Source organism: Colobus angolensis, unplaced genomic scaffold (assembly GCF_000951035.1).
Source record: "Colobus angolensis palliatus isolate OR3802 unplaced genomic scaffold, Cang.pa_1.0 Scaffold123, whole genome shotgun sequence".
NCBI classification, from domain to species: domain Eukaryota; kingdom Metazoa; phylum Chordata; class Mammalia; order Primates; family Cercopithecidae; genus Colobus; species Colobus angolensis.
Genome location: NW_012113475.1, coordinates 9,500,492 through 9,526,505, shown reverse-complemented (window position 1 = coordinate 9,526,505; position 26,014 = coordinate 9,500,492). Strand labels below are relative to the sequence as shown.

The 26,014-nt window shown below is 35.7% G+C and overlaps 1 protein-coding gene across 1 annotated transcript in view; it reads left to right on the top strand.

The window, feature by feature from the left end:
• The window catches only part of STPG2 (sperm-tail PG-rich repeat containing 2), a 572,525-nt gene that overhangs the window by 412,941 nt on the left and 133,570 nt on the right, over nt 1-26,014 (top strand). Inside the window, exon 10 of the mRNA XM_011932948.1 lies at nt 4,416-4,531. Coding sequence (XP_011788338.1) covers nt 4,416-4,531 — 116 coding nt within the window. The remainder of the gene's footprint in view (nt 1-4,415; nt 4,532-26,014) is intronic.

The following is a 26,014-nucleotide window of genomic DNA, read 5'->3' as shown; positions in this document are numbered from 1 at the left end:
ACTCAGGGGTCAGGGACCCACTTGAGCAGGCAGTCTGTCCCTTCTCAGATCTCAACCTCTGTGTTGGGAGATCCACTGCTGTCTTCAAAGCTGTCGGAGTCGTTTGTGTCTGCAGAGGTTTCTGCTGCTTTTTGTTGTTGTTGTTTAGCTGTGCCCTGTCCCCAGAGATGGAGTCTACAGAGACAGGCCGGCTTCCTTGAGCTGCTGTGAACTCCACCTAGTTGGAGTTCCCAGTGGCTTTGCTAACCTACTTAAGCCTCAGCAATGGCAGGCGCCCCTCCCCCAGCCTCGCTGCTGCCTTGCAGTTAAATCGCAGACTGCTGTGCTAGCAATAACGGAGGCTCCATGGGCATGGGACCCTCCCGGCCAGTTGCGGGATATAATCTCCTGGTGTGTCCGTTGGCTTAAAGCGCAGTATTGGGGTGGGAGTTACCCGATTTTCTAGGTGTTGTGTGTCTCAGTTCCCCTGGCTAGGAAAAGGAATTCCTTCCCCCTTGCGCTTCCCAGGTGAGGCAATGCCTTGCCCTGCTTCAGCTCTCACTGGTCGGGCTGCAGCAGCTGACCAGCACCGATTGTCTGGCACTCCCTAGTGAGATGAACCCAGTGCTTCAGTTGAAAATGCAGAAATCACTGGTCTTCTGTGTTGCTCGTGCTGTGATTTGGAGACTGGAGCTGTTTCTCTTCAGCCATCTTGCTCCACCCTCCTCATCCATTTTTTATACCTGCATAGTATTCCATAGTGTATATGTGCCACATTTTCTTTATCCAGTGTATCATTGATGGGCATTTGGGTTAGTTCCAAGTCTTTGCTGTTGTGAACAGTGCTGCAATAAACATATGTGTGCATGTGTCTTCATAGCAGAATGATTAATAGTCCTTTGATTATATACTCAGTAATGGGATTGCTGGGTCAAATTGTATTTCTGATTCTATATCCTTGAGGAATTGCCATACTGTCTTCCACAATGGTTGAATTAATTTACACTCCCACCAACAATGTAAAAGTGTTCTTCTTTCTCCACAACCTCTCCAGCATCTGTTGTTTCCTGATTTTTTTTAATGATCACCATTCTAACTGGCATGAGATGGAGATGGTATCTCATTGTGGTTTTAATTTGATTTTCGGTAATGATCTGTGTTGATGAGCTTTTTTCCATACATTTGTTGGCTGCATAAATGTCTTCTTTTGAGAAGTGTCTGTTCATATCCTTTGCCCACCTTTTGATGGGGTTGTTTTTTTCTTGTAAATTTGTTTGAATTCTTTGTAGATTCTGGGTATTAGCCCTTTGTCAGATGGGTAGATTGCAAAACTTTTCTCCCATTCTGTAGGTTGCTTGTTCACTCTGATGATAGTTACTTTTGCTGTGCAGAAGCTCTTTAGTTTAATTAGATCCCATTTATCAGTTTTGGATTTTGTTGCCATTGGTTTTGGTGTTTTAGTCATGAAGTCTTTGCCCATGCCTATGTTCTGAATAATATTGCCTAGGTTTTCTTCCAGGGTTTTAGTATGCTCATATATGGGATATTTAATTTTTAGTAGATTTGTGTTACCTTCACATGAAAAAAAAGTATTCATAGCAAGAATTATTACATTATTTATAATTTTAGCTGATTATAAAGCAAACACCTTATGAAATCTGAGATTTTGTAGCTTTATTTATAGAAGTTGTTTTCTTCTGAGGCCACTCTAATGTGCCAAGATGTTCATATTGAAGGGACAGAAACATAGGTTTTTATTTTAAATTACTCACTGTTCCTGTTACGTTCCATTTTTGCCCTGTAGCATTGGTTGACATTTCATAGAGACTGAGTTGGCACAGGGATGGAAAATATGCAATTATAAGAATCACCTACTCTTGAATTTCCCATTATATACTAGCCATGATTCAGGCAGACTTTTCATAGGTGTTTGATTTGGAATGAGAAGTTTTCTTCCTTATGACCTGTGATTAAAATGTGACATTTTGGTATCTAAAAAGAAGATAGTTTCTGCATAATCTAGCTGTGAATCAGAGCTGATGAAGCAATGTAAGTCTTTGACCTGTATCATATAAGCAATAGCGTATGTAATTGAAAATAGATTTTAAGACTGAGTATGATAAGCCTTTTTTTAATTTAAAACATATTCTGTAGCTTAAAGCAGGCTAAGTGCTAAAATGCAGCAAGATGCATATTGAGAAGTTTTGTTTCACATAATGTTCCTCAAAGGAATTCCGATAAAAAGTAATCTACAATTGCATTTGAATAATTTATTTTCCTTTAATGAGTTATAGCTATGAATGTAAATAATTATCAGTTGCTGTAGCCTGATGGTAAGGGCAGAGAATAGACTATATTTCTTCACAATTGAAAATGAAAGATACAGTTATAATAGTGTTTGGATAATAACCTTACCTGTTGCATTAACCTTTATAAATCTTTATGGTTAAAACTACAGTTTTCAATTAACTGACTGTGGAATAATGATGTACCCAGCTTCGGATGATAGTTTGTGTTTTTTTTTTATTCTGAATACTGTGGTTGATGATATATTTTCCCTTGCATAGTTTGTGTATGAATATCTGTCAGTAAAGATGTTATGTATGTATATGTGCATTATTCCTCTGCACTGTAAATATAAATTATATTATTCCAAAGTTGTATATGCTATTGTTTTATAGTAAGATGACATTGGCAAAAACACTTTCCTTATCACTTGGCATCTCAAATCACATTAGCTTCCCACAAAGAACTTCAGATAGCTATATCTTAATTGAACTAATTTAAAATGACTAGGCTAGAGCCTGGATGTCCTCCTTTATTTTAAATACCAACTTTTCACTTGACATATCAAAATATATTAGCTTCCTACAAGGAATTTTAGTTACCCATATCTTCATTGAGCTGATATTAGAATGATTGGGCTAGAGCCTAGATGTCCTCCTTTATCTTAAATTTTGAAATGTTGTATATTAATGAAGCTAAAAACATTTAAAATGTTTCATACGAACCTATTAATTTTAAAATATTTTAGATTTTAAAGCATCAACAAGAATGTATTTGCCAAAGTAGGTAGATTGAATTGCATGCTTATTAGGGAAATATAGAGAAATTAATTTTGTATTTTATTAATATCATTGTATCCAGTCTTCTATTTCACTGTTTATAGTTATTGTCAATATTCTATGATGAAAGGTTTTATTTTCTCTCCCCATACATTGCCTGTATGATGCCCCCTAATTTACTTTCTTTCACTACCATTCTTCTAAAATTATATTCCACATATTCTACAGTGTCCTTCCTAAGTCTTCTCTCCTTTTGAAGCATTTGATATAGTATACCTCTAACATTCTCTTGAAACACAAGGTTTGGCATGTGATAGACACTCAATAGTATTGTTTAAAATATGAATGAGGAAAAAAAATACCTCTCTCTGTCTTCTTTCTGTGAAGTTGTACTAGCTAGGTTCCATTCACTAGACCACGGGTCCTGTATCCCTGGGCCAAGGATCTATACCTGTCAATGGCCTGTTAGGAATCGGGCTGCCCAGCAGAAGGTGAGCAGAGGGCAAGTGTGTATTACTGCCTGAGCTCTATCTCCTGTCAGATCAGCCTGACATTAGATTCTCATAGGAGCTCGAACCCTATCCTGAACTGCACATGTGAGGGATCTTGGCTGTACACTCTTCATAAGAATCAAGAATCTGCTAGAATTTACTTTCTAAACTACTACTTTTCATGACTATTTAATCTAAAACTTTTAAGAGCTACCCATTGTCTATGAAAGTGGTTCTCAAAAGTTTTTAGAGATGTTGTGAATGAAAATAATTCAAATATTTTCTACTTGGGCTTTACCTACAAATTATCCTCTGGTCACTTCTGTAAGAACTTGGGAGCATTAAAGAATACAAGTTGGAACCCATTGGCTTAAGTACCAAAATCCTTATTTACGATTAGGCCCTGTTCCATGCAAACCATCTGTTTACTACATTCGATTGCTCCATGTACATTCTTTCTTCGTGTCTTGATTTCTGTAATGTTTAGCGCCCAGAATGCTATTAAAGCACCTTTCTGCTGTATTTCCAAATACAGTCAAGCCCTAACTCCTCACTGAACATGTGAATGAATATTTAGGATATAAGAGTTAAGCATCTTCATTCATGATGTAAAAGTGTATTGAGAGAGTACTGCTGTTTTCTCTTTTCTGGAAATTATTGCTGTAATATATTTAATTATTAGGTAAACAGATGCCACTATCTTATGCTTATCATATTTCAAAGACATAAACCAAATGATTTTAAGCATTCAAAAAAAATGGGTTCAAGATTGTTTCTTGCTAATTTTATACATTCAAAGCACAAACCTAATATTCATATAACCAAAATCAATAATTTTAAAACATACTTTATCATAATTTTTACATTTGTTATCGCTCAGGTCCTGCAGCATACAATCCTGTTTTAAGGAAATCTTGCCCCATACCCTTATTTGTGAAAGCATCAAAGCGCTTTGAAGAGTCCAGAGAGATTACTCCAGGCCCAGCAACATATGAGGTTTGTCAATATTTCCTTCTTATCAATGACACAAGAATAGAACTAATTTCTAGAAAGTACTATGAATGGATATATTAAAGTTATTTCCATATATTTTATTCACATTGCTGATTAATGAAAATATTTTGACTAAGGAGATTTTTGAAGATGTAGTCTGACATTTAAAAATAATTATTTAAGAATTTAAGAATTATTTAAACAACTCTTCTATCTCTAAATATGCTTTGCAGTATTCATATATATAATTTATTTATATTCCTATAAATATTAAAGTTCATTTGTTTACATACTTGTTTGTATTCATACATTGAAATCTCTTAGTATTTATTGAAATAATTGTTTATCAGATGGCTCACCAAAAAGCCCTGTGGATCGAATAAAATTGTGTGTTGATCTTTTATTTTCTTTTAATGAACATGGATTCTGTACTTAAGTTCATAATAAATAAAGGTGTCTTTTAAGCTATGGACCTTCTGATCATAACCTGAAGGATTTTAGAAACTGTATTCACAATAGTCCTTTATTGCCCTTTTGAGAGTTAGAATGAAATAGGTTCCCCATTCCTACCCTACTAACTATTGAAAGTAAAATATTTTATAGTGATATGTAACAATTAATTTAAGAATTAATTCTGAGTGCAAACCAAAATGAGTGTTCCTTTTTGGGGCTAATGACAAGTTTATTTATATTGAATATTTGTTTTTCTCCTTACTTAAAATGTCACAATCTAAGGCCAGGCACAGTGTCTCATGCCTGTAATCCCAGCACTTTGGGAAGCTGAGGTGGGCAGATACTTGAGATCAGGAGTTTGCAACCAGCCTGGCCAACATGACGAAACTCTGTATCTACTAAAAATATAAAAATTAGCCAGGCATGGTGGCATGCGCCTGCAGTGCCAGATACTCGGGAGGCTGGAGCAGGAGAATTGCTTGGATCTGGGAGGCAGAGGTTGTAGTTAGCCAAAATCTCACTGCTACACTCCAGCCTGGACGACAGAGTGAGACTCCTTCTCAAAAAAAAAAAAAAAGAAAAGAAAGAAAGAAAGAAAAGAAAGAAAAAGAAAAAAAGTAAATAAAAATAAAATGTCACAATCTAAATACTTTTCAGCATTCCATCGAAGGAGAAAATAAAAGAAATGAAAATGAGTAATTGAAGAATTGTTATCCTGTTGGCTGTTGATTCCTCCAAAAGACAATGACTAATGACTGCTGGTTAAGCAAAGCTAATTTTATTAGACTTACTTCAGAAAGGAAGAATCTCTTGAGAGTATTAGTACTATTTTCGAAGGTGGAAGTCAAGGGAGGGTATTTATATGATTTTAGGTTCTATGGTAGGTGACTAAAGGCAAGTCTTGTAAATGGGGAACTGATTAGGACTGGACAAAGTTTATGATGTTTGTTTACTTTAGATTGATGAGCACAGTGAGGGAAGGTCATTAAGTATTGATTAATAAGGTATTGGTCTTGATAAGTTGGGTGTTTTAGTTCATAGTTTGATAATATTAAATTATATTAAATCTGTAGTTGAGCAATCTCTCCTTAAAAGAACCTCATTTTAATGTTATCCACAAATAATAAATGTCAGCCAATCTAATGGTATCCTTTTTCATTTTGTGATGCATTCTTTGTAAAGGATGTTCCCACTAGTCTTTCTAGTATTTAAGATATTCTTGCTTTTTCTTTCTTAATATTTTATGAGTTTAATATGATATATTTATACTTTATGATAGGCATTTATTATGCAAAATTATTTCCCATGTCAGAGAAAACATTTATGGGTTTTATAGTGTTGTTTATTAAGGTATTCTTGAAATTTCAAACTATTATGTCCTATAGTTACTGAACCTCAAGGTAACATTTCTGTTGAGAACTGAGTCTGTAATTTTTTTTGGCTTCTCAACATCAAATTATTTCCTTGGATAATTAAAAACCTTTTTCAATAAATACTTTTTTCATAATTTTCCTTCTTTAAAGAAATTACTTTTAAGTTGATAGGTTAATAAATTACTAGGTCTCTTTATTATTAACTTGTTCTTTCATTTTAATATGGCACTCTCTCATGACTTTAGTAAGTTTAACTTGGTGCCTCCTGAGAACATGTTTGCCATAAACATTTTACTTTTTTTTAACAGAAAAAGATAATTGTAGAAATGCATAATATTGATTTAGAATTGCAATTCAGTTATACTTGAAAATTACTTAAATGTATGATCTGCCATTGAGATAGTTATACATTTTTAATGTCTTAGGTCCACAAAGATCCCCAACTATCCAGTACTGGTGGCCCATACAATTATATTTGCAAAAATCTGGAGGCTTCTTAAATTGTACACCCACATTTGTAATGTCTGCTTGCTATTTTCGTTTTTTTGTAAGTTTTCTCTTGAGTTCCCCAGGTAGAATTAGTTCTCTCCCCATTTTTGATGGGTGGAGGAAGGTCAGAGTTGCTTTTGGAATATATCTTATTTTGTCCATTTTATTTCAATTACTAGCTAAGCTGTTTGTCTCTTTTGCTCCTTCTAGTTATTGATATTTATTGGATTTCCATCATTGATCTTTTTGAAGATCTAATAAAAGCTAGGGATAAAATGTGTGTATGCTCATAACAAAAAATGTGCATGCAATTTTAGAAGGTTTATTAACCTATAAAAGTTCACTTGTAATTTCAACTGAGAACTCTCAGTATTACATTATGAGTTTCATGAAGGCAATGATTTAATTAACTGTATATTATTCAGATTTCACCTATAGAATCTGGCACCTAATAGTATATTAATAAATGTTTATTGAATAAATTAGCAAAATGGAAAAGCTGGATTTTCTTTTCATAAATCACTAATTTTTATCTAGACATAAAATTTTCCTCATTGACTTGTTATCAGTGAAAAGAATATGTATATATTCTTTTAAAATAACAGTAAATTTTATTGATTCATTCACATTCTTTTGTTGAATCAGTCTCCTGACTAAAACAATTTTTTAAGGTTTAGATAAGGCTTCAAATACAATGATCAAGTCAAATATATTGATTTTTCTATTTGCTTCAAATATATTGATTTTCAGAAATTTAAATTAGACAGTGACTATGTGAGAATATTTTAAAAAGCTAAATAGAAGAAACTTCAATGAATTTAACGTTTAAAATCCTTTAAATATTAGAAAATATTTCAATATATCTCTTAAAAAAGCAAAAATTCTGCTGAAATTAATTGAAGTTCAATAACACAATTCATTTTATGAGTATAATTTTTAATTTTTGCAGGTTACATAATTGCTTGAAAAATCTCAATTAGAGATTAGTTTCAGAGTGAATTTTTAATAGCAGAATTGGGTAAGACAATATACGTGAGATAAAATATTACCATGTATAAATCCAGAACATGTCGAGAATTGGAATCACACTGTAGGTTTAGTTTATTACTTATTTTCAGTTCTAATTTAAAAATTGAGATTTTTATTGTTTATTACTATAGATTAACACCTTTTTATTAAAGTCAACTATATTTTAACAAAACATTTATTTGGCTGTTATTTTATAAACTAGAAATTGATGCATATGTGTGATAGTACTAATTAATTCAATTGAGTCATTTACTTTCTATTACTTTGAAATTCTTTTGACGAAAATTGTGCACTTAGAAGTTTGAATTCAGACTTCACATCACATTTTAGACTGATAAATATCCAATGAATATGAAAATTTAGAAAAGGCACAAAAGAACAAACTTTAGTGCAATTAATTTCATTTACACATCTATTCAAGTAGTACAGAAATTAACAAAGATATATTTTTATGAAAGAAAATTTTACTCAAATTAAATGAAAAATTATGAAGGAATTTATTTAAAAAATCCTTTTGTTAGCAGATTACCCATTTGTCTAAAACCCTCATTCTGGGTAATTTTAAAGAAGGAATTAGTAGATACCTTTTTTTTGTTTTTTAATTACAGAATAGAATAATTTTATACTACAGAAATGAGAAAATGCATTAACATGTATGTAATTTAATTATATTTTCACTAAAAATAGAAAAAAAGTATTTTCTGTATTGCTTGTTCTCAGAAAAATAACGTAAAATGGCAGAAAGATCTTTAAAAAGTTTTCAATTTTTCTATTATTATAAATAGCCCTATAAAGATGGTTTTATACCTGATCGTTGTTCCTACTTAAGCCTAATACCTTTAATTACCTGCTAGATCTCATTTGCTTCATCTGCTCAATGATGTTATACCAGCAATTTCTCCCTTTACTTCATTTTTTCTTCTCTGCCAAATCATTCATGTAAACATACGACCATTTTGCGTTTCGTCCAATCTAAAAATATCTCTCAGCCTCATTTTTTCCTTCAATTAAAACCTTGTTTCTATATTTTTTTCTTTAAAAAGCTACTCAAAGTACTAGCATACATTTATTGTTTCCATTTGCTTTTTTATTATTCTCTTTCAATTGGACACTTATAAGGCTGTCTCCCCAACTACTCCACAGAAATGGCTCATCAATGACTTTCATAAGTCTTTTGCGAAATCCTGTAGTAGATCCTGTGTTGAATCTCCTTATTTTACTTAACCTAGCAGCAGCATTTAATATAATGGATAATTCTTCTTGGAAATGTTCACCCTGCCCCGAGTTGTGTTTTCAGACTACCATTCTCTCTGTGTCTGAGTTGGTTTTGGCTGCTTTAACAAACTACCGGAGACTCGGTGGTTTATAAACAACAAAATTTTATTTCTCATAGCTGTGAACACTGGAAACTCCTAGATAAAATTTAGTGTTTTGTGAGGACCTTCTTCCTGATTCACAGACAGCTGTTTTCTTGCTGTGTCCTCACATGGCAGAAGGGCAAAGGAGCTCTCTTTTATAAGGGCCTAATTCCATTCGTGAGGGCTCTACCTCAGGACCTACCTACAAATGCCAACTTTCAAATACTATCACACTAGGGGTTAGGATTTCAACATACAGATTGACAGTAAGTAGAGATGGAAACAAATTTTTTAGGGCATTAGTCTCTATATTGGTTCCTACAAGCAACTCGCAGGAGATAAGGGGGTGCCAAGTATATGTGTCTAGTCTCCATTATCTGCTTTTATCAGAAGGGCTACAGTTCCTATGCTTCATATATTATATACTTGCGTAAAATTATGTTAGAAAAAGAGTTCCTCTATTTATGAATAAAAAGAAAAATTCAAAGCTACAGTTACAAGGAAAAGGTAGATTCATTGGACCAAGAGAAAATAGTATACATTGCACTTTGATCACTTGATAGCTCAGATATAAGGATAAAAAATACTATAAATGTAGTACAAACATATACTGAAGAAAGCATTTATTACAGTACTTGATATGCAGTGGGGCCATATGTTATTGTTACTGTTACTTTTGTTTCATGGCTATATTCATTTATTTCTAGTTTATAAATATGATCCTATTCTGGTATAGGCTGAGTCCAAAAATGAAAAATCTCTATTCTCAAATATATAGCAATCTTGTAAGGAGAAACTATTAAGCATTTTAATTATAATAAAATAATTATTGTTTGTTAATAGGTGAAAGGTACCAATATGATAAAGAATTTCTGGGTTGGGTGCAGTGGCTCATGCCTGTAATCCCAGCACTTTGGGAGGCCAAGGTGGGCAGACCACCTGAGGTCTGGAGTTCGAGACCAGCCTGGTCAACATGACGAAACCCTGTCTCGACTAAAGATAGAAAAATTAGCCAGGTGTGGTGACGTGCACCTGTTGTCCCAGATGCTTAGGAGGCAGAGGCACGAGAATCACTTGAACTTGGGAGGTGGAGGTTGCAGTGAGCTGAGATAGCACCACTGCACTCCAGCCTGGGTGACAGAGTGAGACTCCAGCTCAGAGAGGAAAAAAAAAGAATTTCTAAGTTAGACAAAGGGAGTAAGACTTCAGAAAGTATTTTATATGAAATATAAAAGAGTAATGGGAATTTTTTTACTTAGACAAGCCAATGGGGCTTATTCTAGGCAAAGGAAACAGTATATGCAAAGTCAAAGAGGCACTGGAGAATACAATATCCTTGTCAAGCTTACTGTTAGTATTACTAAAATATAAAATGAATAGAATGATATTAGATATATAGATAGTATTAGATCACAAAGCGTATCAAAAATACGCAGTTTTAATTTTTCTCCTCTGAACTATAGACACCAAAGATTTCTGAGTAATTTTAATGTTATATATTAATACAAATCAAGCAATACCCAGTGTTTTTTTTAATATTTTAAGATTTTTTTCCATATTTTTTCTTGATAAATTGCTTATAAGGAATGATAAAGCATGATTTAAATTATATATACTTTTTAATATTGAATGACAGTTTCTAAGTTTATTACTACTGTTCATATTATCTTTGTAGAAAATTTTCAATTGTAGCTATGAAATGTATTTTAGAATGTGACCTAAACTTCTCCTTTTACAAACTCAGTTTTATACCATAGTTTCAATGTTTGTGAGACAGTATTTTATATTATTTGAAAATGTGATTTAAACTTTCGGTTTTAGAAATTGGTTTTGCACTTCAATTGTAAAGGTCATGGCACATTACTTAATACCCCAAAGTGAATGTTTAAAAGCTACCTGTCATTTGTCATTCTAAAAAGGTCTTTGACTCTCCATGGACTACAACCTTGCTTTAATTCTTGTCCTTCATTTCTTCTGACAGAACTCTTGATATTCCTTTGAACTTCCTAAGTCATTAAATTTTAGGAGACATATTATGTTCTGTCTGGGAAAATCTATTTTCAGCCTATGGTATTAGGACTTGGGATATCTGTCAGAGGTATGAACTTCTCTGGGTTGTGTTGAGAGGAATCCAGACATATTATGTAAGTAGTTCTTATATCAGAATAGAGAAAGATCTTTGTATCTTAAGGATAACTTTCCATCCAGAAAGATCATTTGGATGATTATATGTTGTGGATCCTTTACATGGAGTTCATAAACTCTTTCATGGTGTGATGGTTAATACTGAGTGTCAACTTAACTGGAATGAAGGATACAGCCTATTCAAAGTATTGATCCTGGGTGTGTCTGTGAGGGCGTTACCAAAGGAGATTAACATTTGAGTCAGTGGGCTGGGAAAGGCAGACCCACCCTTAATCTGGGTGGGCATAATCCAATCAGCTGCCAGCACAGCTAGAATATAAAGCAGGCAGAAAAATGTGAAAGGATAAGACCAGCCTAGCTTCACAGCCTATATCTTTCTCTCATGCTGGTTGCTTTCTGCCCTCAAACTTCAGACCTCAAGTTCTTCAGTTTTGAGACTCAGACTGTCTCCCTTTGCTCCTCAGTTTGCAGACAGCCTATTGTGGGACCTTGTGATCATGTGAGTTAATACTTAATAAATTCCCCTATTTATATGTGTATATATATACACACACACACAAATATACTATACTAATATACTATATATATACTATTTTATATATATATATACACACTATATAAAGAATTTCTGGGCTGGGTGCAGTGGCTCATGCCTGTAATCCCAGAACGTTAAGAATTTCTGGGCTTGGCGCGGTGGCTCACGCCTGTAATCCCAGAACTTTGGGAGGCTGAGGTGGGCAGATCACCTGAGGTCTGGAGTTCGAGACCAGCCTGGTCAACATGACGAAACCCTGTCTCAACTAAAGATAGAAAAATTAGCCAGATGTGGTGGCATACACCTGTTGTCCCAGCTGCTTAAGAGGCAGAGGCACGAGAATCACTTGAACTTGAGAGGTGGAGGTTGCAGTGAGCCTCCACTGTATTTAGTATATATACACTATATATGCATATATAGTATATATATACTATATTAGTATATATACACTATATATGCATATATAGTATATATATACTATATTAGTATATATATGCTAACTATATATACTACACTATATATAGTGTATATATAGTATATATATGCTAACTATATATACTATATATACTAAATATACCTAATAGTATGTATACACTATATATACTCTATATAGCCAATATAGTGTATGTATACTATTGAAGTATATATACTATATATGCAGTATATATACTATAGAAGTATATACTGTATACTAAATATATATACTATATATACTTAATACTAAATATATAAATATATGTACTAAATATATAATAGTATATATACTATAGTATATATAGTGTACATATACACTATATTTACAATATATATACTATATATATCCTAAATATATAACAGTATATGGTGTGTATGTATAGTACATATATATATAGTATGTATTATATATATTATATATATATCCTATTCTGTCCCTCTAGAGAACCCTGACTAATACAGATTTTGGTAACACAAGTGGTTCTAGAAGAGCAGAGTATTAAGGATCGAGTTCTTTTGCTGGTTTTGGGGTTTCTGGATTTGGTTGCTTAGTATGATTAGATCCCAAAATGGTAAGACTCTACCTCTAATAATATGGAGAACACTGATAGTCCTTGGCATGAACTGTTTAGAGAGTTATGCAAAATAAATGCATTTGACACTCCTGATTCACTGCTTGTGAGAAGCAAGGAGTCTGTGACTCTATGCATAATACTTTTGACCATATGTGGAGAATCAAGGAACATAATGAAACTGGTTGGTTGCTCCAAACTTCAGTGGACAGAGTGATGAAAGAAAATGATGAATCTAGGGATTCTATCTCCCGGCTTCAGAAGCAGATACTCAGTCTCAAATCTGCTAAGATTGCCCTGAGTGACAGTCTTACCTCCTACAGAGAAAGACCTGAAATTGTGGAAAAACAGACACAGCTCTTATCATGCAAGTGGCTGACATGCAATGAAAGGTGCATGCACAGCCTCACCGGATGTCTACTGTTAAAGTGAAGGCATTGATTGGAAAAGAATGGAACCCTACAACTTTGAACCGGGATGTGTGGGAGGACCCTGATGAAGCTGGGGACACTGCACTTGTAAATTCTGATGAAGCTTTTTTTGCCAGAACAAACAGCTTCACCATCCCCAGTAGTGGCAATATCTCCTCTTTGACCCATGCTGCCATCAGCCATTCTACCTTTGTCTCAGGAGATAAACCCTGCACTGCCTGAGGCAACAGTGATGGCCTCCAGTGAGGCTGTTGCCAGGCAAGATAATGTTGATTCTCTTCATGAGCCACCCCTAATGCCCTTATTTGCTTCTAGACCTATAACTAGATTAAAGTCCCGGCGGGTCACTAGAGGTGCGGTTGAGAGTGTGACCCATGAAGTGGTGTGTTACACTTGAAAAAACCGCTTGAGTTTTTAACTTATATAAACAGAAATCTGGAAAACAGGCATGGAAATGGATATTAAGGATGTGGAATAATGTTGGAAGGAACATGGAGTTGGATCAGGCTGAATTTATTTATTTGGGCCCACTAAGTGGGGACTCTGCATTTAATGTTGCAGCTCAGGGAGTTAAAAAAGGTTCTAATAGCTTATTTGCTTGGTTAGCTGAAATATGGATTAAAAGATGGCCCACTATAAGTGAGCAGGAAATGTCTGATATCCCTTGGTTTGATGTAGAGGAAGGGATCCAAAGGCTTAGAGAGGTTGGAAAGGTGGACTGGATTAGTCACTTTAGACCTACTCATCCCAGCTAGGAGGGTCCAGAAGATATCCCTTGAACAATGTGTTGTGAAACAGATTTGTGAGGGTAGTACCTGCATCTTTGAAGAGCTCTGTAATTGCTCTTCTCTTATGTCATAGCTAACAATGGGAACCACCGTCACTCAACTACAAAATTTAAATATAATGGGAGTAATTGGATCCCAAGGTGGCAAGGGCCAAGTGGTGGCACTCAGCCGTCAAAGGCAAAGTAGACATAGCTACTGCAATAGACAGCAGAGACAAAGCAGCAGTCATCAATAGTCTGACTTATGTAGAGCTATGGGATTGGCTAATTAATCATGGTTTTCCTAGAAGTGAAATTGACAGGAAGCCTACTGCATTCCTACTTAATTTATATAAGCAGAAACCTTCTAGGTCGAATGGGCAAAAGACTAATTTGAATTATAAAAACAGAATCATGGCTCCTCAATCAATTTCCAGACTCAAGCAGGTTTACAGACCCAGAACCCCTTGAATGATGGGGAGGCCGGGTCCTCTGGAGGGAGGACCCCATTACACTACCGACAATTTATGCTGTTAATCTTTTTTCTGTCCTTCCCCATGGAGACCTCTGGTTAACTGTGCATTGGGGAAAGGGAAATTATCAGACATTTTGGAGACTGCTAGACACTGGCTCTGAGCTGACATTGATTCCAGGGGACCCAAAATGTCATTGTGGTCCTCCAGTTAAAGTAGAGGCTTTTGGAGGTCAGATAATTAAAGGGGTTTTAGATCAGGTCTGACTTACAGTGGGTCCAGTGGGTCCTTAGACTCATCTTGTGGAGATTTTCCCAGTGCCAGAATGCATAACTAGAATAGACATACTTAACAGTTGGCAGGACCCCCACATTGGTTCCCTGAATGGTAGAGTGAGGGCTACTGTGGTGGGAAAGGTCAAATGGAAGGCATTAAGAGCTGCCTCTACCTAGAAAAATAGTAAATCAAAACCAATATTACATCCCTGGAGCGATTGCAGAGATTAGTGCCACTATCAAGGATATGAAAGATGCATGGATGGTGATTTCCACCACATCCCCATTCACCTGTCCCATTTGGCCTTTGCAGAAGACATATGGATCTTGGAGAATGACAGTGGATTATTGTAAGCTTAACCAAGTCGTGACTCCAATTTCAGCTGCTGTACCCAATGTGGTTTCATTGATTTGAGCAAATTAACATATCTCCTGGTACTTGCTATGCAGCCATTGACTCAGGAGTTGCCTTTTTCTCCATTCCTGTCCGTAAGGCCCACCAGAAGCAATTTGCCTTCAGCTAGCAAGGCCAGCATTATACCTTTACAGTCATACCTCAGGGGTATATCAACTTCTGACTTTGTGTCATAATGTTATTTGGAGAGACCCTGATCACTTTTCACTTCCGTAAGATATCACACTGGTCTATTACACTGATGTCATTATGCTGATTGGATCCAGTGAGCAAGAAGTAGGAAACACACTGGACTTATTGGTGAGACATATGCATGCCAGAGAATGGGAAATAAATCTGACTAAAATTCAGGGACCTTCTCCCTCAGTAAAATTTCTAGGGATCCAGTGGTGTGGGGTCTGTTGAGATATTCCTTCTAAAGTGAAGGATAAGTTGCTGCATTTCACCCCTTCTACAACCAAGAAAGTGGCACAATGCCTACTGGGCCTATTGGCATTTTAGAGACAACACATTCCTCACTTGAGTGTGTTGCTCTGGCCCATTTGTCGAGTGACACAAAAAGCTGCCATCTAGGAGTGGAGGCCAGTACAGGAGAAGGCTCTGTAATAGGTCCAGGCTACTGTACAAGCTGCTCTGCCTCTGCGGCCCTATGATTCAGCAGATCCAATTGGTTGTGATATCAGTGGCAGATAGGGATGGTGACTGGAGCCTTTGGCAGTCCCCCATAGGTGAATCACAGCGGAGGTCTCTAGGATTTTGGAGCAAGCCCCTGCCATCTGCAGATACCTACTCTCCTTTTGAGAGACAGCTCTTGGCCTGTTACTGGGCTTTGGTGGAAACTGAACGTTTGACTATGGGTCATGAAGTCACCACAGAACCTGAACTGCCTATCATTAACTGGGTGCTTTCTGACCCATCTGTCCATAAAGTGGGTCATGCACAACAGCATTCCATCATCAAATTAAAGTAGCATATAAGTGATCAGGCTCGAGCAGGTCCTGAAAGCACAAGTAAGTTACATGAGGAAGTGCTCAAATGCCCATGGTCTGCACTGATGCCACACTGCCTCCTCTCCCCAGGCCTGCACCAATGCATCTTAAGCAGGCACCACCCGAAAGTGGACAGCTGCAGCACTACAGCCTCTTTCTAGGACATCCTTGAAGGACAGCAGTGAAGAGAACTCTTCTCAGTGGCAGAACTTTGAGCAGTGCACCTGGTTATGCACTTTGCCTGGAAGGAGAAATGGCCAGATGTGCGATTATATACTCTTTCATGGACTGTAACCAATGGTTTGGCTGGATGGTCAGGGACTTGGAAGAAGCATAAGAAAATTGGTGATAAAGAAATCTGGGGAAGAGGTATGTGGATGGACCTCTCTGAGTGGTCAAAAACGGTGAAGATATTTATATCCCATGTGAGTGCTCACTAGTGGGTCACCTCAACAGAGGAGCAGTTTAGTAATCAATTAGATAGTTTGACCCTTTCTGTGGACACCACTCAGTCTCTTTTCCCAGCCACCTCAGTTGTCGCCCAGTGGGCCCATGAAAAAAGTGGCCATGGTGGCAGTGATGGAGGTTATGCATGGGCTCAAGAACATGGACTTCCACTCACCCAGGCTGACTTGGCTCTGGCCACTGCTGAGTGCCCAATTTGCCAGCAGCAGAGTCTGACACTGAGCCCTTAATATAGCCCCTTTCCTCAGGGTGATCAGCTAACTACCTGGTGGCAGGTTGTACTGGACCTCTTCTGAAAGGGCAGAGGTTTGTCCTCGCTGGAATAGACACTTACTCAGGATATGTGTTTGTCTATCCTGCATGCAATGCTTCTGCCAAGACTATCATCAGTGGACTCACAGAATGCCTTATCCACTGTCATGGTATTCCACACAGCATTGCCTCTGACCAAGGCACTCACTTTATGGCTAAAGAAGTATGGCAGTGGGCTCATGCTCATGGAGTTCACTAGTCTTACCAAGTTCCCCATCATCCTGAAACAGCTGGACTGATAGAATAGTGAAATGGCCTTTTGAAGTCACAATTACAATGCCTATTGAGCACTTTTTAATGTTTATTGGCTATTCATGTTTGTATATCTTGTCTTGAGAACTGTCTACTCTCGTCCTTTGCCCACTTTTTGATGGGATTGTTTTCTTTTGTCTTGCTGACTTGTTTTAAGTTCCTTGTAGATTCTGAATACTAGTCCATTGTCAGATGTATAGATTGGGAAGATTTTCTCCCACTCTGTGGGTTGTGTGTTTACTCCGCTGGTTATTTCTTTTGCTGTGTAGAAACTTTTTAGCTTAGTTAAGTCCCATCTATTTATCTCTATTTTTATTGTGTTTGCTTTTCTGTTCTTAGTCATGAAGTCTTGGCCTAAGCCAGTGTCTGAAAGGGTTTTTCCAATGCTATCTTCTGGAATTTGTATGGTTTCATGACTTAGATTCAAGACTTTGATCCATCTCAAGTTGATTTTTCTATAAGGTAAGAGATGAAGATTCAGTTTTCTTCTGTGTGTGGCTTGCCAATTTATTACAGGACCATTTGTTGAATAGGGTGACCTCCCCACACTTCATGTTTTTGTTTGCTTTGTCAGAAATCAATTGACTGTAAGTATTTGGCTTTATTTCTGGGTTCTCATTTATGTTTCATTTGTCTATGTGCCTATTTTTATGCCAGTAACATGCTGTTTTGGTGACTATGGCCTTATAGTATAGTTTGAAGTTGGGTAATGTAATGCCTCCAGATTTGTTCTTTTTGCTTAATCTTGCTTCGGCTATGTGAGCTCTTTTTTTTGGTTTCATATGAAATTTAGGATTGTTTTTTCTAGTTCTATAAAGAATGATGGAGTCTCCACACACAATGCAGTTTGATGGGAACTGTATTGAATTTGTAGATTGCTTTGGCAGTGTGATCATTTTCACAACGTTGGTTCTATGTATCTATGGGCATGGAATGTATTTCCATTTGTGATGTCTTTGATTACTTTCAGCAGTGTTTCATAGTTTTCCTTGCAGAAGTCTTTCACTTCCTTGGTTAGGTATATTCCTAAGTAGATTTTTTTTTTTTCATATATTTTAAAAGGGGTTGTGTTCTTGATTTGATTCTCAGCTTGATAAGTGTTGGTATATAGCAGACTACTGATTTGTTTACATTAATGTAGTACCCTGAAACTTTGCTGAATTCATTTTTCAGTTCTAGGAGCTTTTTGGGTTTTCTAGGTATACTGTCATCTCATCAGCAAACGGCAACAATTTGACTTCCTTTTTACCAGTTTGAATGAAGAAATACATTTCCTTCTGTTGTCTAATTGCTCTGATTAGGACTTCCAGCACTGTGTTGAATAGAAGTGGGGAAAGTGGGCATCCTTGTCTTGTTCCAGTTCTCAGGAAGAATGCTTTCAACCTTTCCTCATTCAGTATAATGTTGGTTGTGGGTTTGTCATAAATCGCTTTTATTACCTTAAGGTATGTTCCTTCTATGCCGATTTTGCTGAGGGTTTTAATCACAAAGCGATGCTGGATTTTGTCAAATGATTTTCTGTGTCTATTGAGATGATCATCTGATTTTTGTTTTTAATTCTGTTTATGTGGTGTATCACACATATTGACTTGCAGATATTAAAACATTCTTACAACCCTGATATGAAACCCACTTGATCATGGTGGATTTTTTTTTATATCCTTTGGGGTTTGGCTAGCTAGTGGTTTTTTTTTGTTTTTTTTGTTTGTTTTTTTTTTTGAGAATTTTTGCATTTATGTTCATCAGGGACATTGTTCTGTGGTTTTCTTTTTTTGTTATGTCCTTTCATGGTTTTGCTATTAGGTTGACATTGGTTTCATGGAATGATTTAGAGAGGATTCCCTCTTTCTCTGTCTTTTGGAATAATATCAATAAGATTGGCACCAATTCTGCTTTGAATGTCTCATAGAATTCAGTTGTGAATCTGTCTGCCTCTGGACTTTTTTTGTTGGTAACTTTTTAAGTACCATTTTAATCTCGCCGCTTGTTACTGGTCTGCTCAACATTTCTATTTTTTTCTGTTTTAATCTAGGAGGATCTTATATTTCCAGGAATTTATCCATCTCCTCTTTATGCGTGTAAAGTTGTTCATAGCAGCCTTGAATGATGTTTTTGTATTTCTGTAGTATTGACTGTAATATCTCCCATTTCATTTCTAATTGAGCTTATTTGGCTCCTCTCTCTTCTTGATTAATCTGACTAATGGTCTATCAATTATATTTATCTTTTCAAAGAGCTGGCTTTTTGTTTGATTTATCTTTTTTGTTTGTTTGTTTCAGTTTCATTTAGTTCTGCCCTAATTTTGTTCTTTTGTTTCTTCTGCTAGCTTTGGGTTTTGTTTGTTCTTACTTCCCTAGTTCCTTGAGGTATGTCCTTAGACTGTCTATTTGTGCTCTTTTAGACTTTTTGATATAGGTGTTTGATGCTATGAACTTTCTTTTTAGCACCACTTTTGCTGTATCCCAGATGTTTTGATAGGCTTTGTCACTATTATCATTCAGTTCAGAGTCTTTTAATTTCCATCTTGATTTCATTGTTGACCCAATGATCATTCAGGAGCAGATTATTTAATTTCCATGTATTTACATGGTTTTGAGGGTTCCTTTTAGAATATATTTCCAATTTTATCCCACTGTCGTCTGAGAGAGTACTTGCTATAATTTGATTTTCTTGGATTTTTTTTGATACTTGTTTTGTGTTCTATCATATAGTCTGTCTTGGAGAATGTTCCATGTGCTGATGAATAGAATGTATATTCCGCAATTGTTGGGTAGAATGTTGTATAAATATCTGTTAAGTTCATTTGATGTGTGGTACAGTTTAAGTCCATCTGTCCTGACGACCTGTCTAGTGCTGTCAGTGGAGTACTGAAGTCCCCCAATATTATTGTGTTGCCGTCTATCTCATTTCTTGGTCCACTAGTATTTGTTTTATAAATTTGGGAGCTCCAGTGTTAGTGCATATATATTTAGGATTGTGATATTTTCCTCTTAGAGTAGTCCTTTTATCATTATACAATTTCTCTGTATGTCTTTTTTAACTGTGTTTCTTTAAGGTTTGTTTTGTCTGATATGAGAATAGCTACTCCTGCTTGTTTTGGTGTTCATTTGCATGGAATACCTTTTTCTACCCCTTTACCTTAAGTTTATGTGAGTCCTTATGTGTCAGGTGAGTCTCCTGAAGAAAGCAGATACTTAGTTGGTGAATTCCTATTCATTCTGCCATTCTGTATCTTTTAAGTGGAGCATTTAGGCCATTTACATTCAATGTTAGTATTGACATGTGAGGTACTATTCTATTCATCATGCTATTTGTTGCCTGAATACCTTTTTTTTTTATTGTGTTTTTGTTTTATTGCTCCTGTGAGATTTATGCTTTAAGAAAATTCTATTTTATTGTATTTTAAGGAGTTGTTTCAAGGTTTAGAGCTCCTTGTATCAGTTCTTGTAGTGCTGGCTTATTCTCTCAGCATCTGTGTGTCTGAAAAAGATTGTACCTTTCCTTCATTTATGAAGCTTAGTTTCACTGGATACAAAATTCTTGGCTGATAATTGGTTTTTTTAAAGGAGGCTAAAGATAGGACACCAATCCCTCCTCGCTTGTAGGGTTTCTGCTTAGAAATTTCCTGTTAATATGATAGGTTTTCCTTTTTAGGTTACCTGATGCTTTTGCCTCACAGCTCTTATAATTTTTTATTTTGCCTTGACTTTAGGTAACCTGATGAACTACGTGCCTAGGCAATGAACTTTTTGCAATAAATATCCTAGATGTTCTTTTAACTTCTTGTAGTTGAGTGTTTAGATCTCTATCAAGGCTGGGGAAGAATTCCTTGATTATTCCCTCAATTATCTTTTCTAAACTTTTAGATTTCTCTTCTTCCTCAGGAATACCAATTATTGTTAGGTTTGGTTGTTTAACATAATCCCAAACTTCTTGGAGGCTTTGTACATTTTTTAAAATTCTTTTTTCTTTGTCTTTTTCAGATTGGGTTAATTTGAAAGCCGTGTCTTTGAATTTCTGAATTTTTTTCTTTTCCTTGTTCAATTCTATTGCTGAGAATTTCCAGTGCATTTTGCAATTCTCTATGTGTGTCCTTCATTTCCAGAAGTTGTGATTGGTTTTTATTTGTGCTATCTATTTCACTTGAGGGTTTTTGTTTTTGTTTTGTTTTTTTCATATCCTGTATCATGTTTTTGATTTCTTTAAGCTGAGCTTCACCTTTCTCTGATGCCTTCTTGATTAGCTTAATGGTCAACCTTCTTAATTCTTTTTCTGGCAATTCAGAAATTTCATCTTGGCTTTGATCCACTGCTGGTGAGCTAGTGTGATCTTTTGGGGGTGTTGAAGAACCTTGTTTTGCCATATTACTGGAATTGTTTTTCTAGTTCCTTCTCATTTTGGTAGACTATATCGGGGGAAAACCTGGGACTTGAGGGCTGCTGTTCAGATTTTCTTTTTGTCCCATGGGGTGCTCCCTTTATGCAGTGTTCTTTGCTTTCCCCAGGGATGGGACTTTCTGAGAGCATGTTATTTCTCTTCTGGGTCTAGCCACACAGTCAACCTACCAGGCTCTGGTCTGGTACTGGGGATGTCTGCAAAGAATCTTGTGATATGACTCATCTTCATGTCTGTCAGCCATGGATAGCAACGCCTACTCCTGGTGGAGGTAGCCAGGAAGTGAAGTGGACTCTGGGAGGGTCCTTAAACCTTGTTATGTGCACTGGTTTTGTATCATTTTGCCTCCAGCCAGGAGTTGGTGCTTTCAAGAGCATATCAGCTTTGGTTGTATAGGGAGGATTCAAGCTTGCCCTAGGGTTAGGTGGTGGGTGGGGACATAGAACTTTCAGGGGATTAAGTCCTTTTTCTTGGGCTACCAGGGCAGGCAGAGAAAAATCATCAGGAGGTGGGGGCAGGGTTAGGTGTGTCTGAGCTTAGACTCTCCTTGGCCGGGTCTTGCTGGTTCTGCTGTGAGAAGTGGAATTGTGGTTCCCAGTCCAATAGAGTTATGTTCCCAGGGGGATTATGGCTGCTTCTGCTACATCACACAGGTCACCAAGGAAGTTGGGCCACAGGCCTCACCCAGCTCCCACACAACCTGTACCCCGAAAGGCTGGTATTACTTTCACCATGCCCCCACAACAGCACAGTTTATTTCCAGGCAGCTGGTGAACAGGGCTTAGAACTTGCCCCAGGCTGTAAGACTCCCAGCTAAGAAAGCAAACTGACTTACTCTCCCATGGGACAGTTCCTCAGCTGTCCCATGGAGCCTACAGTGGTAATCCATCTCCTTCAAAGGGTCTGTGGATTCTCTCAGCTTTCCTGATACCTTCCTTTGGTAGTTCGTAGAGAAAAAGTTCATAATGTAAGTTTCCACATGCTGCTCTGTCCACCCAAGTGGGAGCTGCAAGTTAGTCCTGCCGCCTAACTACCATTTCAAAAGTCACACTAATTACGTTCTTATAGGATATTGATACTCGGGTGCAATAATGCTTCATCTTCATGGATTCTGTCACTGATATTGACCTAGTCATTTCTGAGAGGATTGATTCAACCTGTTTAAGTGCATGGTTAACAATTCTACTCTTGAAGAACAGTGGGTGTGGCAACAAAATAATGTGTTCTTCTACTCACAGTTTTTCAGAGTCCCAAGTTTTGCTATTTGCCTTTATCTTTCTTTCTTTTCTTAATGCAGCTTTCTTTCTTAGCTTTAGGGGAAGTTGAAAGAAGAAATATTAATGGCATCATGTAAATAAACAGCCACAGATCTAAACAAATACCATCTATATTCAACCAGGGTTGCTTAAACAAGCTTGAGCACCTAAACTCTCTCTTTCTCCTGAGTGAGCTGGTTGCCAGATATGTTATGGAGAGAGATGTTAGGTGATTGCTTTTCTCAATACTGGTTAAGACTATTGGACCTTGGAGCAGATTGTCCCTATCAGTTTGTAAAATCATTATACATCAGGAATGGTCATTGGTTTATATACATAGGACCTATTGCCTACTCTTGGTTGTACTATATTAGTACTGACTTGCCCATATAGATTTCTGGTTTTGCCCTGAGGACTAAAAGTGGCTTCCTTCTGGCTACCTCCTGTTATCAGTGGCCTACAGTTTTGTGAGATAGTCCATTTTGTGTCCTGGAAAACATTAATTTCTTGATAATTGACTCTGATATGATAACCTGAACTTAATTATCATGAGTCTGAAATACATAAGTCATTTTGAGTAGCTGTTGTCAGTAAAATGTAAAAAAAACAATTACTCTAATTTACTGAGAAAAAAGGTGATGATAGTTTTCACCTTGTAAAAGTAAAGTGCTACTTTTGTATCTTTAATTATTGGAAGCTGTATTTAAAAAGTGCTGGTCTAGATAAAGTGATATTGCTTCAGTAACTGCTTTATTGATTTAAATATGCTTAAAGTGTAAAATCAGTTTTCAGTCCCCTAAATTCTGAAACATTAGTGAGGAGTTTAGAGAAATTATTTCCAATTAAAATACAAAAGAAAAATGGAAAATTCCTTGTGAGTATGATTTTATGCAACATAAAATTATGGAGAGAGAAGACATATATTGTTTTAGAGATTTCTATGCTTGTAAAATTTTAAGGTAAAAAAATTGTCAATCTTAATTATCTTTCTAACTTGTTTTTATGAAAACTGAAGAATTTTCAAGTAAGACTTCCTTTTGAGAGACTTGTGTCTTAAACAGTATTAAATGATTAAAAAGTAAATATGGTTCTTAAAGTTTGTTTATTATGAACAATTGGGTTCTAAACATTTCTACAATTAGAATTATGATATCATTCAATCTCTTTATTGTGCCTTGCGTTATTATTACATTTTCATTAACATTTGTTTTCTTCCAAAGAGGAGAAAAAACTTTTCTAGCAAATGCACCATTTAATAGTCATATAAAATGTCAATCGACTTCCCTATTTGAAAGTTATTAGTAATTGCTTTTGTATACAAAATCGCAAGTATCACAACCCTGATAAATTACTGCACCATTTTCCCCCTTGTAATTATAAATAAACTGTTAAGAGAGAGTAAGAGAGAGAGAAGTAAATCTCCTAAAGATACTTCCTGTATATATGACAGTTTTAAATATGACTTTTATCTACATGTGGTACATACTGCTTTATATTTAGTCAAAATATTTATTGTGTTTATTATAAAAAATAAACATCAAAATATTCACTATGCTTATTAGTTTCTTGATGAGAAGGAAGATAAGGATAAACAGCTTTTTATAAATACAAAAAGTTTTACATCATTTCTTTTAAAACCTTAAGTGCTTTGCTCTCAGTCTTGTATTATTTTCTTTTTTGTGACCAAAAGTTGACTAGACAAGTAAAACCATCTCAGATAGCACGTACGTAAAGGTTATTTAGCCTCTTTTGTGAGAAAGTATAGTGCTCAGTACTGAAGTAACAAATAGGGTTTAAAATTATTTTATTTCTATAGCAGAAAATAGGTTAGTTGCAAAGATTAGTGTTTTAGTTTATTTTTAAATTAATTTCTAAAAATGCTATGTATATATCTTTCTGATCTCTTTCCAGAGTGAAGGAAAGACCTTAGATGGGTTGATTTATTATACCAGAAAATCTGGTATAACAAATACTTAATGATTATTTGGTGAATGAATAAATTTGCTGTCAATTTATCCTGTAACAGTAAATCTTTATTTTCTTCATTATTCTATAAGATTCTTACTATATTCATTTCTGTACATCCACTAATTTCATTTGGCTGCTGAAAGATCAGAGAAATATGTTACCTGAACTTTTGACATAATCTGATACCTATTGGACAAAAGTAAGACCTAAGATCTTATTAAAAACCTTGGCATGTGGATCACAAGGTCAGGAGATCGAGACCATCCTGTCTAATATGGTGAAACCCCATCTTTACTAAAAATACAAAAAAATTAGCTGGGCATGGTGGCGGGTGCCTGTAGTCCCAGCTACTCCAGAGGCTGAGGCAGGAGAATGGCTTGAACCCGGGAGGTGGAGCTTGCAGTGAGCCGAGATGGCGCCACTGCACTCCAGCCTGGGCGACAGGGTGAGACTCTGTCTCAAAAATAAAAATAAATAAATGAATAAATAAAACCTTGGCATCACTGTCATTTTCAAAAAACTCTGAATTGTTTTCTTAAGAATGTAATGTTTTTGTATTTATATATTTATTTTCTTTAATGTGAACTTGCCCTAATTGAACTTTATTATATTTAAGATATTTGATGAATGTTTATAATTCCACCTATATATAAGCTACTCAATAACTTAGTAGAAGTAGTACATAAAAAAAGCAGATTTTCAGATATCTTAATTTTCTAACTAAACTAACTTTTAGAAATTTACTAAAGATTTTCAGTATTTGGGTTTTAAATAAATATTTGTTCAAACTATATCCTAGTGTTTGAATAAATGTTATAAGTTAAACTCAGAAGTACTAGGTATCAAGGTTGAGCAACTTCTTGGTTATATACATTTATGAAGATTGCGTTTAAGTCATAAAATTTGAGAGTTTAAGGATACTTAATTTTATCCTTTAATATACTCTCTAATTTTATTATTTTATTGAACATCTATGGCATGTGGAAAACTAAACTAGCACTGTAAAGGAAGTGCTTCCAAAAAATTAATTTAGAACATATACAGGTTCTTTTCCTTTTATG